Below are 13,008 nucleotides of genomic sequence, written 5' to 3'. Positions count from 1 at the left end.
CGTCAAATTGCTCACAGTAAAAATGTTCAGCCATTAGGCTTCCAGGGTGTGATTGCAAAAAAGCAGACCTACAAAGCACTACTTTCAGTGCCACTCTTGTCAAAAGATTTAAATAAATCTTTCCCATCATCTTGGTTTGCAGTGTCTTTCAGTACTGCTTGGGAGCAGGGGGGAATTAGTCCTGCTTCTGTGTTTGTAAGTAAAAGATTTGGTGCCTGAAAATTTTGCTATAATGTTCAAATATTTTCCACAAACATATTTGGATTAATTTTACCTAAAACTGTATACCTTTTTTCCTTAAAAGGCTTGCTTTAATGATGCAACACCTATTCTCCCACCCGATGCTAATACTTCCTCACCTCACAATTCATAGGAGTACTATGGTGATTAATGAATGTCTTTGAACTGGAAAGTGCTATCTGAGCACTAATTATTATCCGTGTATACACATACTTCTGCTGCTTTCAAGGGCAGAGCATTCACATACTGTGGTAATGGGAAAGCTTAGAAAAACATATATTGATACCTAGGAGTTTTATCCACCACAGAAATGTATAAAGGAAGAATAAATTAAAAGTTAGATGTTTCAATTCATTATTGCACGTCCCAGTGAACCACTCTCCATCTGTTTAATAAGTTCAGGGCAGCTGAAAATGGAGTTTAGATTGGAAGCTGCTTGCAACCTTATCTTCTTGCACTCTCCGTAATACTAATAAGAATTATAAAAATATGTTATTGCCCATTGTGAGGAGTACAGTTAAAGTATGTGACTGCAAATCCAAAGTGTAAGGTGGAGGCTATGGATTCGTCCAAATTCTGCCTCCCAGACGATGGGGCTCTGCATGGATCAGTCCAAAGCTCCCACAAACAGCATCCCTCTCCCTCATATGCCTGAGCAAGTATCGCCTGAAGAAACTGTTAGCTGATGCTCCACTAAGGTTTTTTGTCATTTTTTACCTGATCCATTTTTAAAATTATGTGATTTGAGTGTCAACGATATTTTCAAATGTTTCCTTAACGAGGATACTTCGTTCACATTTATCAGTCAGTGCTAACCGCTTTCAGACTTTCTCTGCTCCTGTAACTCAACGACCAGCCTGGGGGGGCTCAGGAAGCACGTGCTCAGCATGTATAAAACAGCCGTTCCCATTCAGCAGGTTTGCTCTCCTAGGACACGTTAATTAAAGTCAACTGATTGAAAAAATAATTACAGGAGAAAAGGGAGGGGAAAAGCCTAGGCCCATAATTTAAAGCTCTCTGAAGTTTGTGTTTTGTTGAGAGGTAATAATTCTGTTGAGAGGTAATAATTCTGTTGAGAGGAAAGAGGTTCTCCTTCTTTTTCCTCCTTGGACTCCCTCTATATTCACTGCCTGCAAAGACGTGTAATGGCAACAGGCAATAAGCAGCAGTCTTTCTTTAGAGTTATGCAAGTATACATGGCCTTTTCTTCTTTCAGTATATGCTTTCTTCTTTCAATATATGCTTTCATCTAGCTTTCGTTACTGTTGCATCTTGAGGTGTCCCGAAGACGCTGTAGTGTCTAACCTAAAAGGTTATGTGATCCTGAACACAGTTGTCCTATAGGATGTGGAATAATGGAAACATTATAACTGTTAAAAACTGCTACTGTAGCATTTCTCCCCCTAATTAAAAACCGGCTAGGGATCTTCTTTCTTGATGCTGCCTCTACTTCAAACAAAAACATTACAACAAATCAAGACCAGGGAAAATGGTTTAGCATTTTAAGCTAATAATAATTGTTTTAGAAACCCATATTTGCTCAAGGGTATAATTCATTCAAAAAATGACCTTAAAACGCAGCGTTAAGCAAATATAAACCCCTTGTTATTCGGAAGTGGATGTTTTTAAGCTGCTCTCTCTCGAATTACCATCATGCGTTTCTTGCCATCTCTCTCCCCCACCAGCTGCCGGGGCATTCCCAGCAGGGAAGGGCAGCGCCACCGATGCCAGCCTAGGGGCTGGGAGACCCTGCAACTCTCTGCTCCGTCACAGCCTTTCTGTATAATCTTGGGCAAGACACTTGCCTCACGCCTGTCCTGTAAAACTGGGGTAGTAGCATCCTCCTCCCCGTGGGCATGCAGAGAGCGTAAATAGATTACAAAGGGAAATGTTTATGTTAGGCAATCAAATATAATTCTTAGAAAGCTCTGACTGGACGGTTTTACAAAACGATGGTGTGATTTTGGTGGTGTACCAGCCTTGCCACTCATGTATTTGGTTCAAAGTACCCATTTATCCAAACCACTGACTATGTAGCGCAAATAAATTCTGTAGTGAACCAAAGAGAGGGTGGTTCATGTTCCCTAATTGTTTGCTTATAACAGGAGTGTTTGGAACTGTAACACAGTTGCTTTGAAGGCTAATCCTCCTTCCCTAATCTGACTCCCCTAGGGCTTCAGAGTTAGTATTTGACCCTTAAAAAAAAAAAAAAAATATATATATATATATAAAATAAGTGTATGTGGAAAAAGTCCATTCATACTACATACACATGCACACAACAGGCACAGATGGACCTGCACAAGGACCCATAAGGATTTGGCTTTACTAGTGCTGAAAAACTTAGTGACATTTTCTTTCAGTTTTACTTTTAAAGGGGTGAGAAAGGTTTAAGCCAAAAAAATAATAAAAATACACAGTTAATGTCTGCCATAATTTTAACAGAAAATAAAGCTGAATTTTCCTATGTATAGAGAGAACTTAGCGCTCTGCATTCATTTAAGATACAAGCATCCACCAATGTTCCTGGCCTGGAGCTCCGGCTGCTTTACATACTGAATAAGCATAGTTGCCATTAAATAACCTTATCAATCAGAGTCACAGAAATGACTTCATCAGGACTGCACAGCTAGTGTTCTTCTGTGGTGCATTTTAGAAATTTAGAATACCAGTACACTGCAGAAAATTAAAAACCAGCTATGGAAACCATGAAAAGCAAAAAAGTTGCCCCTGACACCAAATATTCAAGGCACATTGAGAACAGATCTTTAAAGGCTTTTCCTAGCATAACTACTCTGAATGATCATCTTTCCACAACCCATCCTCCCTGCAAACTAATGTCACACAGCCTTTCTGTACTTAAAACCTCCTTTGTAAACAAAGACCACCTTCAAAAACCTTCGTTTAGACCAGGTCACATTTACAATTAGAAACATGAGAAAAGCAAAGTGATCCCCATCCCTGCTACCTGTTGCTGATCTCCATTCTGAGCCCTTGTGTTCAATAATTTGCTAAGAAATCCGGTTACATTTTTGGGAACCAGTTCCACTGCCCATGCCCTAATGCACCTTCCTTTGTCTTACTGAAAAACACAGGACCAGCATAGTTGTGTGGCAAAAGCATTTATTTTAATTAATAAAGCCATGTGGCACCACTAACGGCTTCCCTCTCTGGTTCCCGTTCTTTCATTTGTTCACTTCTTAGCGTCTTACCAGAACGGACATTGGTTCCAGCAGGACTATTCGTGGGCTTAAAGTGAAGTATTTGCCTTAGGGCTGTGCTCAGCGAGGGGTTTAGAATGACACACAGCCCATCTGGGACTAGAGCTGCTGCGGTTTCACTGGGACTGCACTTAACTGCAAGTGTTACCGTGAGCAGTGAGAATTCGCAGAACCAAGCCCAGAAACTCGCTGGGAGTTCCCAGCAGAGGAGAGGCAGCCGTGCCCATCACTCCTGCAGAGACAGCCCGCTTGCTGCCCACGCTCTCTTTTCGCACGTTTTCCGCAAGCCAGTAAAAGGAGGTCCAAGCATTGTGACCAGTATTTCCCTTGGAAATCAATACACCTGCAGAGCTTTTTCAACGGGCGGCATGGGGAGCTGTGCTGCACCATTTTAGTTTGACTTTTTTTATCAAGGGTGAAGCAGGCAGCTGCCAGTTGTTTGACCTTCTCCTCATGTTTGACATGCAAGGTGTGGCTCCTGTGATCGTTCCCCCACATTATCTCACTTCATGGTTTTTATATTGTTTAACCAGTGAAAAATAAAAAGTGACACGTGCTTCATTTGAAGCAAGCAAACTATTAAGAGGGGTTTCTGTGCAAATTGCAGCCATGGCATGACCATTTTTCCCAAACTGCGCTTTTTAAATGATTTTCTGCATTGTTTTTTCAACATGTTAAAACCAGTGACGTATAATTAAAGACAAACTGATAGGGCAGAAATTGACTGAATGACTGCAATTAACTGTACCAAACAAATGCTAGAGAAATCAGTTACTTGGTCTAAACAAGGACTTAAATCTACTAATCTGCCTTGAAAAAATAAATGTTCTATATGTTAAGTTGTAGGGGTTTGGTTTTTTACCTCTTGTAGACATATTACGCCAGACTTCCAGATGAGAAGATGAGACTATGAGTGAAGAGTGTCCTGGAGATTGCATGCAGTTCTTTTCCTGGGTCAGAACTGGATTGATCCGAGAACAATAATTATGAGGCTGACATGTATGTTCTCCTTCATCTTGCTGTTTGGAGCAGCTGGGCTCGTTGTCTTCATTCACCTGCAGGATCCAGAAATAGTTCATCAGCAGACACCAGGTTAGCATTCCTATTTCTATTTGCCTCAGTCGCTCTTTCGTGTTCAACACTTTGTACTTATACCCTTAACATGTTTTATATATTTCACAGAAGTTGCCTCAACAAAGGTATGTAATTTTTTTTAATACAGGCTATTTAGAAATTATTTAACAGTTTCTTTTAAAAAAAAGAAAACGAGGAGTTTGCTTAAAAACAGTTCCAAGAACCGATTGACTGATTACGCAGGAATCTTTGCCAAGGTGCAGAGGAGTTAATTTTCTGCTAAAGTTGAGAACAACTTCTGCTACCAGCTATACCACTATAAATATGAAAATGAGAAATTTTCCCAAAAGTTCAGTTCCTGCAAATACATGCTTCTGAATCCCCCTTTGCCTGTGTATGGTATTCTGTGTGTCATGGAGATGCAAAATAAGAGATGCATAAATGAGTCATGCCAGAGACATAAAATACTTTGGGATGCATTCCTTTAACGTGCTTAACTTCCGTTAAACTTTACATAACTTTCATTCATACGCGTGCCATCTTCCTGTGCTACTAACTTCAAACTGTGAAGAGCCACAAAGACCACATCAATGTGAGAACTAAAAAACTGCGGGCTGAAATAGCAGTTTCCTTTTAAAGGAGGGGCACACAAGAAGTATGAGAAAGCACGAGATCTCTTGATTTACTTACAGTCGCTTTCTCTTTGACTAAGGCTGTAATGAAGGCTGGTTTAGAACCTAGACAAATGCCAGTGCAGTTACTCCAGCTGATAATAATGCCCCTGTGTGCCGAGGTTTGATCACTCTTTGCTCTTATATGTGCTGAAATTCTCCTTTGACTAAATATGTGCGTTATAAAAAGTCTATTCAATTGACACCTTCATTGTACAGTGAACATGACTGTGTATATTTTGAAGTGTTACTAACATTTTTAAAGGAGCTGAACCCTAACATAGAGAACTCTTAAATACTTACATTAAGTGCTAATTTCTGTGTCCAGGTTTATTAAGTGCTTATTTCCATATCACTAAACAATCTATACTTTAATATGTTTATTATTTAGTCCAACTGCACACCAATTTTGAAAGCAGCCACTCAGCTGAAACTATAGAAATAATGAATCATCGGTGTTGTGCAAAGCAGAGAATTAACCAGTCCCTTCAGTGCTTTTGCAATTTATTTTTGTATACTTAGATGCAAAAGAGCTTACAGATTAAAACTGGCGGTACTGGCCACATTTGACTGAAATTGGCCAGTAGATTGGGGGTGGAGGGAAAGACATATGGACAGCAAATGCAGGCAGTACTCTAGTGCATCTAAGAATCTGTAACTTTACACTGAAAAGTTAATTCTTTGCTCCTGAAAGAGAAGGAATTTCTAGTGGTGTCTCAAAACCAGTGCAATTTATTCTCCATTTTTTCATTATTGGTCCCTCATCTTGACCTGTCATACCTCTGTTCTCTCTACCACAAACCTCTTGAACGCCAACTGCTGATTGTAGTACACTGTGAAGTGATTTTTGAGAGGGATATAACTGTAGAAGGGGACATGCAAGCATATTTAAATAAAAGCAAGTTTGAACAGAGCTCCTACTACCAGCAGGGAAACTCGCTCGGTAACATACTCGATTGCTGTGGGCAGGGTTCTGCATAGCTAAAACATGAACATCCCAACAATGCTGTTACTGCCAAAGGTGTGTAATCAATTGCTCAATTCTCACATTCAATTACTATTTATGTTAATAGGAACCAGACTGTACCCTTGAGTAAAAGGTGCTCAATACAATTACTCTTATTTCTGTTTGGCTGATTTTCATGTGTGTTAAGTGCTTTCAACTCCCAGTGCACTCAGAAACTCCTCACATTCCCTGCTTCTGAAAATGATACCAGTTATCACTAAAACATATTAGGCAGCTTAAAGGACACAGGAAAAAATATCCATTCATTTCATTAAAAAGAGAGGTAGGCATATTTCATCACTAGACAGTCTCCTGTGAAAATCTGTCAATCACAAGCAACATTTCTGGTGAGCTGAGAAGGATCCTTCCCTTTCCCTGTTCAGAGTGTTTCTCCTTAAAAGGGCCTGTTTCTAATGGAGATTGGGTATCGCTATAATTTGCTTGTCTGATTGCTCCCTCAATAGAATTGGACAAGTGCATGTGTCATTAAGCTACTTAGGACAACAGATTCTGCATGACAAAGTTTTATTGGATTAGCCTTTGCTTTTGTATTTCCCATGTAGTTACTATGTAGTAAAATGTATTTGCCAGGCACTGGAATCTCACCAAGAAGGCTAGACAAAAGTCAGTAACGTTGATTTTCAACTGAAAAGCAGCATAGGAGAATTTTGCATTGTCCAAAAGGACATTTTTCATTGTTAGTACATTCAGTCATCTTTAATTTAAGATAGTACAACTTATGAAAGAAGATTAATAAAAATACTTTGGTACTTTAGTTTTATCTGTCTCTTCCAGAAATTGTTCTTGATTGTTTTAGTCCTAGCAAGCATGATGGTGAGACCTTGATGTACTACTTAAACCAGTATAAAATCCACAGTCATAAAACTTTAAGTAATGCTTACATTACTTTCACTGAGCAAAGTACTCCTGACAGTAGCTGTTTGTGTTGATTTGTTACTATTCATTTATTCTTTCCCTGTGCTTCACATTGCTACCTAATTGTGATGCTGTACTGAGAAAGCAATATCAAAGTAATTTTCCACAACATTAGTTACAATTTTCTTCTGATCTTTCGAGTGAAACAATCCCATCCTGTTGGCTTCTGTGAGCATATAAACCTTGATTACATTTATCTGTTGGAAACCAATGCTTACAAAGTATATGTGCCGGGATAGCGGGTGTAGAGCCTTTTTGCTGATTGACAAACATGCTGTCTGTGTAGTTTTATTTATATAATGCACATCACTCTGAGCAGATATATTTAAAGACAGACAGCCATTTAGGGTGGGCAAAACAGATTTCCCAAGTCAATATATTAAATTCAGTAGATATTCCTGTGGTCATTAAAGAGACAATAATTTAACTTACAACAGTCATTTTCTCGGCATCTACGAAGAGTGCTATTACTATGGAGAATGCAGGATAAAGCAGGGGTGTGGGTTGAGAAGTGGTGTGAATGATAGTCATACGCCATACAGAAATGCAACGCTCTTCTAATAATTCTCCCTGTAAAATTATATAAAACTTGGCTTCTGCAGTAATCATGCCATTATTCTTAAACAGACACAGTAAAGGATTTGTTTTATAGAATCATAGAATCATAGAACGGTTTGGGTTGGAAGGGACCTTAAAGATCATCTAGTTCCAATCCCCCTGCCATGGGCAGGGACACCTTCCACTAGACCAGCTTTGGTTAAGTCAAGCACATTTGCACATGGTGCACAAGAAAAATTTAATACATATATCCCCATCCTAATGCTAATGACTCTTGAATGTATAAATCTCCTGTCTGTGATAGGATATTAAACATGCAAAAACTTTACAGTAACTAAATGTGCAGCCACTCCACCGCTGTGTTTGTCCTGGAACCACGAAAGCAGCTGGGAAGGGGCCTGTCCAGCCCTGTGGTTAGCAGGAGGCTTCTTCAGCATAATGGCATGCACCCTCTCTCTCGGGATTTACAGTGGAAGAGTTGATGGGGCTAACAAGCACCTTTACAGCCTTGGTCAGGGCCACTGCAGTTTATGAGATACACTGACAGCATGGAGAACTTGGATTTGTGAGACCTGCATTTGGGTGGTGCAAGAGAGCAACTTGGGACAAACAACGTCAGCAAGTGAAAGAAGAGTCTAGAGGATGCAACCCATCCTGACAGCTCTCAGGTGGACTTCAAACACCTACAGAAACTTCTGAGCAGCAGACCAGCCAGTCCATGGGCTGGAGACAGGACTGTGGTCATGAATAGCAGATGGGCAGGTGAGGTCATGAATACCAGGACCACTGCTTCCAAGTTGCACCAGGAACACAATATCTATAGCTGTACTAGAATATCTATAGCTGTACTTAAGACCATGCGCTCTATGGACTTTAGTCAGAGGACAAGGGATATTCTAAAATGGTATCTACTTTTCTAATAGGAGATTTTGCCAAATAAAAAACAGGGGAAGTATTAATATTTCTATATATCTATATTCATGTCGCAAATTTCTCTATACATGGTGAATAAGCTCGTGGGGAAAAAAAATATAGGGTTTTTGCATATGGTTACTGAATTCACAAACCTGTAAGAGTTTTCAGTTAGAGCTTTAAGATGATTATATATGGACACACACTCCTCTGGGAGCTGGTAAAAGGTGGAAAATACATCTCAAAGGATGAATGTTGTGAAAGCTCCAAAAGGGTGAAAACAGGGAGTAGAATGGAAATGGCTTTGCACTCTGACTATATCAGAATTTGAAAGTCAAGTATGAATATAACCAAACCTGAAACTCATCTGACTGAGATTCTGCAGTGATTGCTCTCCTTACCTCATCTACCAATTCCTAACGTAATACTGTCATCTTCTTTGTTTTCTGTTTTACTAAGGGTGTGATGGGAAGGAGAGGGAGGAAAGAGAGATGACAGAAGGGTTGGCATGCGAATGCTATTGCAAACCTGATGGCACAAGGGAGCCACAGTGCAGAAATCTTACAGTATATTGCAGTAGCCTTAGAGCAAATACCAATATTATAGCTATACTGAAATTTTCTTATTACTTATTCAGAGCACATACACCTTGTTACTCACAAATTACAGTCCTATGCACCTCTCCATGTTAGCTGTACATTTCCATAATACTATCCTAGTGCACAATCTACCATTGTTTGTCGTACTGGAAACTTTTTACAAATACAATTGAAAATGAACTAGCACTGATATATAATTTCAGATGTAATTTTCCTACAATTTCCAACTTACTTCTCTTTATAAACTGGGAGCCATTTAATCTGCTTCTCAACTAACAGCATCAGCAGAAATCATGGACAAAAGAATCTGGTGACTGTAGCAGAGGCGAGTGCGCTCGCCGATATGCTTTTCAAGCATATGTGGCATACTGTCACGTGTGTAAGGGTAGCTTCCACCAACTCAAGAGTGGATGAACCTTCTGCAGTCACATCCTCTGAGTCTCCTTTAGCTGAACTTCCCCCAGCAAAGAACTCCCTGTGTGCAGACTAGTTCCCAATGGTCTGCAGTTACTGGGACAAAAAGAAAAAGATCTATTTCCTTGTCTGCTGAGGCAAGGCACTTATAAGGGAAATGTGGTCTTGTAAGTATGATATTCCCTTTTCTGTTGCTTGAAATGGTTGCGTTTTAGACTGACTGTGAATGTGAACCTGGTTATTTTTTACATTGGAAAGAAGTGCTGGCAATGACTTCATCAGTCTACTGCTATAGGGGGATCAAATGCTGTCCAGATGGCTACAAAGGAAACCCTGCACCACACTGCCAGTGCAATCCTGTTCAAAAGAAATGCAGTCTAGTGCTGAAAGCAATCACGTATAAGCTGTTTTATCATGAGTAATATACAGAGATTGTCTCCTACAACACTTTTTCCCTGCTTTCATGACTATGCCATATCCTTAGCAGTCTTATGAAAAATGCAGCATTTATTTATGTCATGGTATTGAGAGCGCGCCACTTTTTTTTACTTTTCGGTTTTTTTACAGTTTCTGTTAACATGCTTTAGCAGTTAGAAAGTCAGTACTTTTTCCAGCCTAAACCCCGTTAAAGCAAATACAGCTCTTAAGCTATAACATCGCAGGCCAGCATTTACAGGACCAGTACGTCCCGTCGACCATCAGCAAGTGCTTCACAGAATCGGAGCACTTCGGTGTTAGACTGTGAAATTGGGATCCAAAGCTGCTGCAGTTTGTTCCTGTCCCACCCTACTGCTCATAGATTGTGCTATATTGTGTTAAATCGGGCAATCCACCTGCTAAATGTTTGCGTTTCCTGTTAGTACGGGGGTTCTCTGCAGGGAATTCAAGGTACCTAAGGACTGCAAGGTCCTACAACAAAAATGCAAGACCAAAGCACATATTAACTGTGAGATCATCACAAAATCTAGTGCATTACTGGCAGCAGTTATAATCCCACCGCAGTGGTGCGCACACACATCAGATGACTGAACTCAGATCCACTGCCCATTTATTTGATGGCATAAAGTCCACGTCACCTAACCCCAAATGTATTTATCAGCATAAAATCAGAGTGATGTAGTGCTAAATCACTCACATAGTGCAGCTTCCACTTCCACAAATTTCCCTATCCTCTCCTTTTCTGTGAACATTTCTTCTCAGATACTGACTGGTTAAAAAAAAAAAGGTTTGATATTTCTTTTAAAGCCTACTTTTAAAAACTGTCAGAGGTTGACACTTCTTTGTTGTGTCTGGCAAAATAAAAAGTGACCTGCCATCTCAGAGCTGCAATCATTTATGGTGCTTGGCAACATATCACAGGCAAAACTCAACTGCACCGTGATATGTCAGAAGACTCTCAGAGTGGCAGCTTTATGAAAGCATATATCTAGGGAACAAGCCTGGATGCTTCTCAGATTCCCCTGAGAATTTGCAGAGGCATTACAGAAATGTGCAAAAGTTGATCAGCAGACTCATTTCACCTCAAAACACGTATTCTAAATATAAGGCTATATTTAATTTTTCATAGAAGATGTGTCAGCACTAGAAAGCCTCCTTCCATATGTCAGCTATCATTGAGTTTGCTTGATGTTTAAAACTTGATACCTCATTGAGGAGCTTAGGTAAGTTTAAAATACCTTCTGGATTTTCTAAAGTTTATGCCATTTTAAACATGTTTTATAATATATGTTTCCATTTCTCAAAGTTATTAACGTTCCCCTAAAAGCTTAACCAAAACTTCCTCTCTCCAGCAATATCATGCTTTTTCATTTAGTAAACATTAATTTTCCTTTCATGATTCTAGTGGAGCTTGAAATTAAAGGTGGCTTTCTTCTCTATTATGGCTTGCTTTGTGTATCAGCATCAAAACTGCCAGTTAACTACTGCTTTAGCACCAGTCGAGACCATAAAAAGCCAAATAATTGATCTTGTATAGGCCCTACACAAGAGCAACTTCTTGTGGACATCTTTATCGTTTTCTCCAAATTAATAATCTATCTATTTTTGAAAGTAAGTGACTGGTTTTGCATCTGTCACCACCTGACATACGCAAGGTGATTAACTGATTTTAATCTTATTCTGTACAGGCCCTATCCTACAAGATGCTAGCTTATAGCATCAGTGCAGAAAAGCACTTCAACATCAACTAAGTGGCTTGACTGTTAGCTCTGCTCCGATGCCTGAAGTGCTCTGCTGCCTGAGGGTCAAAATGTTCTGCACCTTGTAAAATTAAGTCCGATCTTTGTCCCTTTTTGGTCTCAGCTACTTCAGGAGACCTATATAGTGATTAAGGGGAAAAATACTCCAGCCAGGCCCTTCCTCCATTGACACTTCTGCACAGCAGGGCAATATTCAGACATGCTCTTTCCCGCTTTTTTCAGAATCACTATCCACTGGCTGTTCATACCTACAGAAATTGAGTCTTTTGGGGCTTCTGTTCCTGCTTTTTAGTTGGAAACCACACATTTTCTCATAAAACTCTTTCCAGGGACTGGATGTCTGATGTTTTGCTCTTTGTAGTGCATTAGCCAAGAGATCAGTGTTTACAGACTTCGAGTATCCCTAAACAATGAAAGCAAAACGTGCTGTGCCACCAAGTATGTATGCGCATACACAAGGAGAGTTACATGGGCTGGGAGGAAATCAGGGGACATCAAGTCCCTTTATGGAGCAGTGGGAACTGAACAGGGGCTGGGGGGAAAGCAGGTTGTGAATGAAATTCTTCATCCTTCAAGAAGGCCCTTGTGCTCCAGTGCTCTGTTCCTTCTCTATTCTAATTCATTTACCTTTCTCCTTCCATTTGGCATAATAATTGGCAGTGCTGAGCTTTTTGTAATGATGGCACAGATAACGCTTGGGACAAACAAAGGTATATTTGGCTTTAGAATTATTTTAGGCTTGAATTCACAGAAGTCTTCAGATGGCCTGCACCCGCTGCAGTCAGAGTGGCTGACATGGAAGCAGAGGAGATACACAAATACTTATTCTTGTGGCCAGGAGGACAGAAAGCACAAGCCTAAACAAAGGAAACTGGTAGTTTGCCCAGTGGCTATTTGAGAAGGGTGGGAGGGGAGACTCCTTTTCTCAGTGTCCTGGTTTCGGCAGGGATAGAGTTAATTTTCTTCCTAGCAGCTGGTATAGTGCTGTGTTTTGGATTTAGCATGAGGATAATGTGATAACACACTGATGTTTTAGTTGTTGCTAAGCAGTGTTTATACTAAGTCAAGGACTTTTCAGCATACTCTGCCAGCGAGGAGATGCACAAGAAGCTGGGAGGGGGCACAGCCAGGACAGCTGATCCCCAGCCAAAGGGATATTCCATACCATGTGACGTCATG

The 13,008-nt window shown here is 40.1% G+C and overlaps 1 protein-coding gene across 1 annotated transcript in view; it reads left to right on the top strand.

The window, feature by feature from the left end:
• Positions 1-4,447: 4,447 nt before the first annotated feature.
• The window catches only part of CHST8 (carbohydrate (N-acetylgalactosamine 4-0) sulfotransferase 8), a 146,140-nt gene continuing 137,579 nt past the window's right edge, over positions 4,448-13,008 (top strand). Inside the window, exon 1 of the mRNA XM_009320270.1 lies at positions 4,448-4,553. Within this exon, the coding sequence (XP_009318545.1) occupies positions 4,448-4,553 (106 nt within the window). The remainder of the gene's footprint in view (positions 4,554-13,008) is intronic.

Source organism: Pygoscelis adeliae, unplaced genomic scaffold, assembly GCF_000699105.1.
Source record: "Pygoscelis adeliae isolate BGI_AS28 unplaced genomic scaffold, ASM69910v1 Scaffold62, whole genome shotgun sequence".
Lineage (NCBI taxonomy): Eukaryota > Metazoa > Chordata > Aves > Sphenisciformes > Spheniscidae > Pygoscelis > Pygoscelis adeliae.
This window is presented reverse-complemented; position numbering and strand designations above follow the sequence as displayed.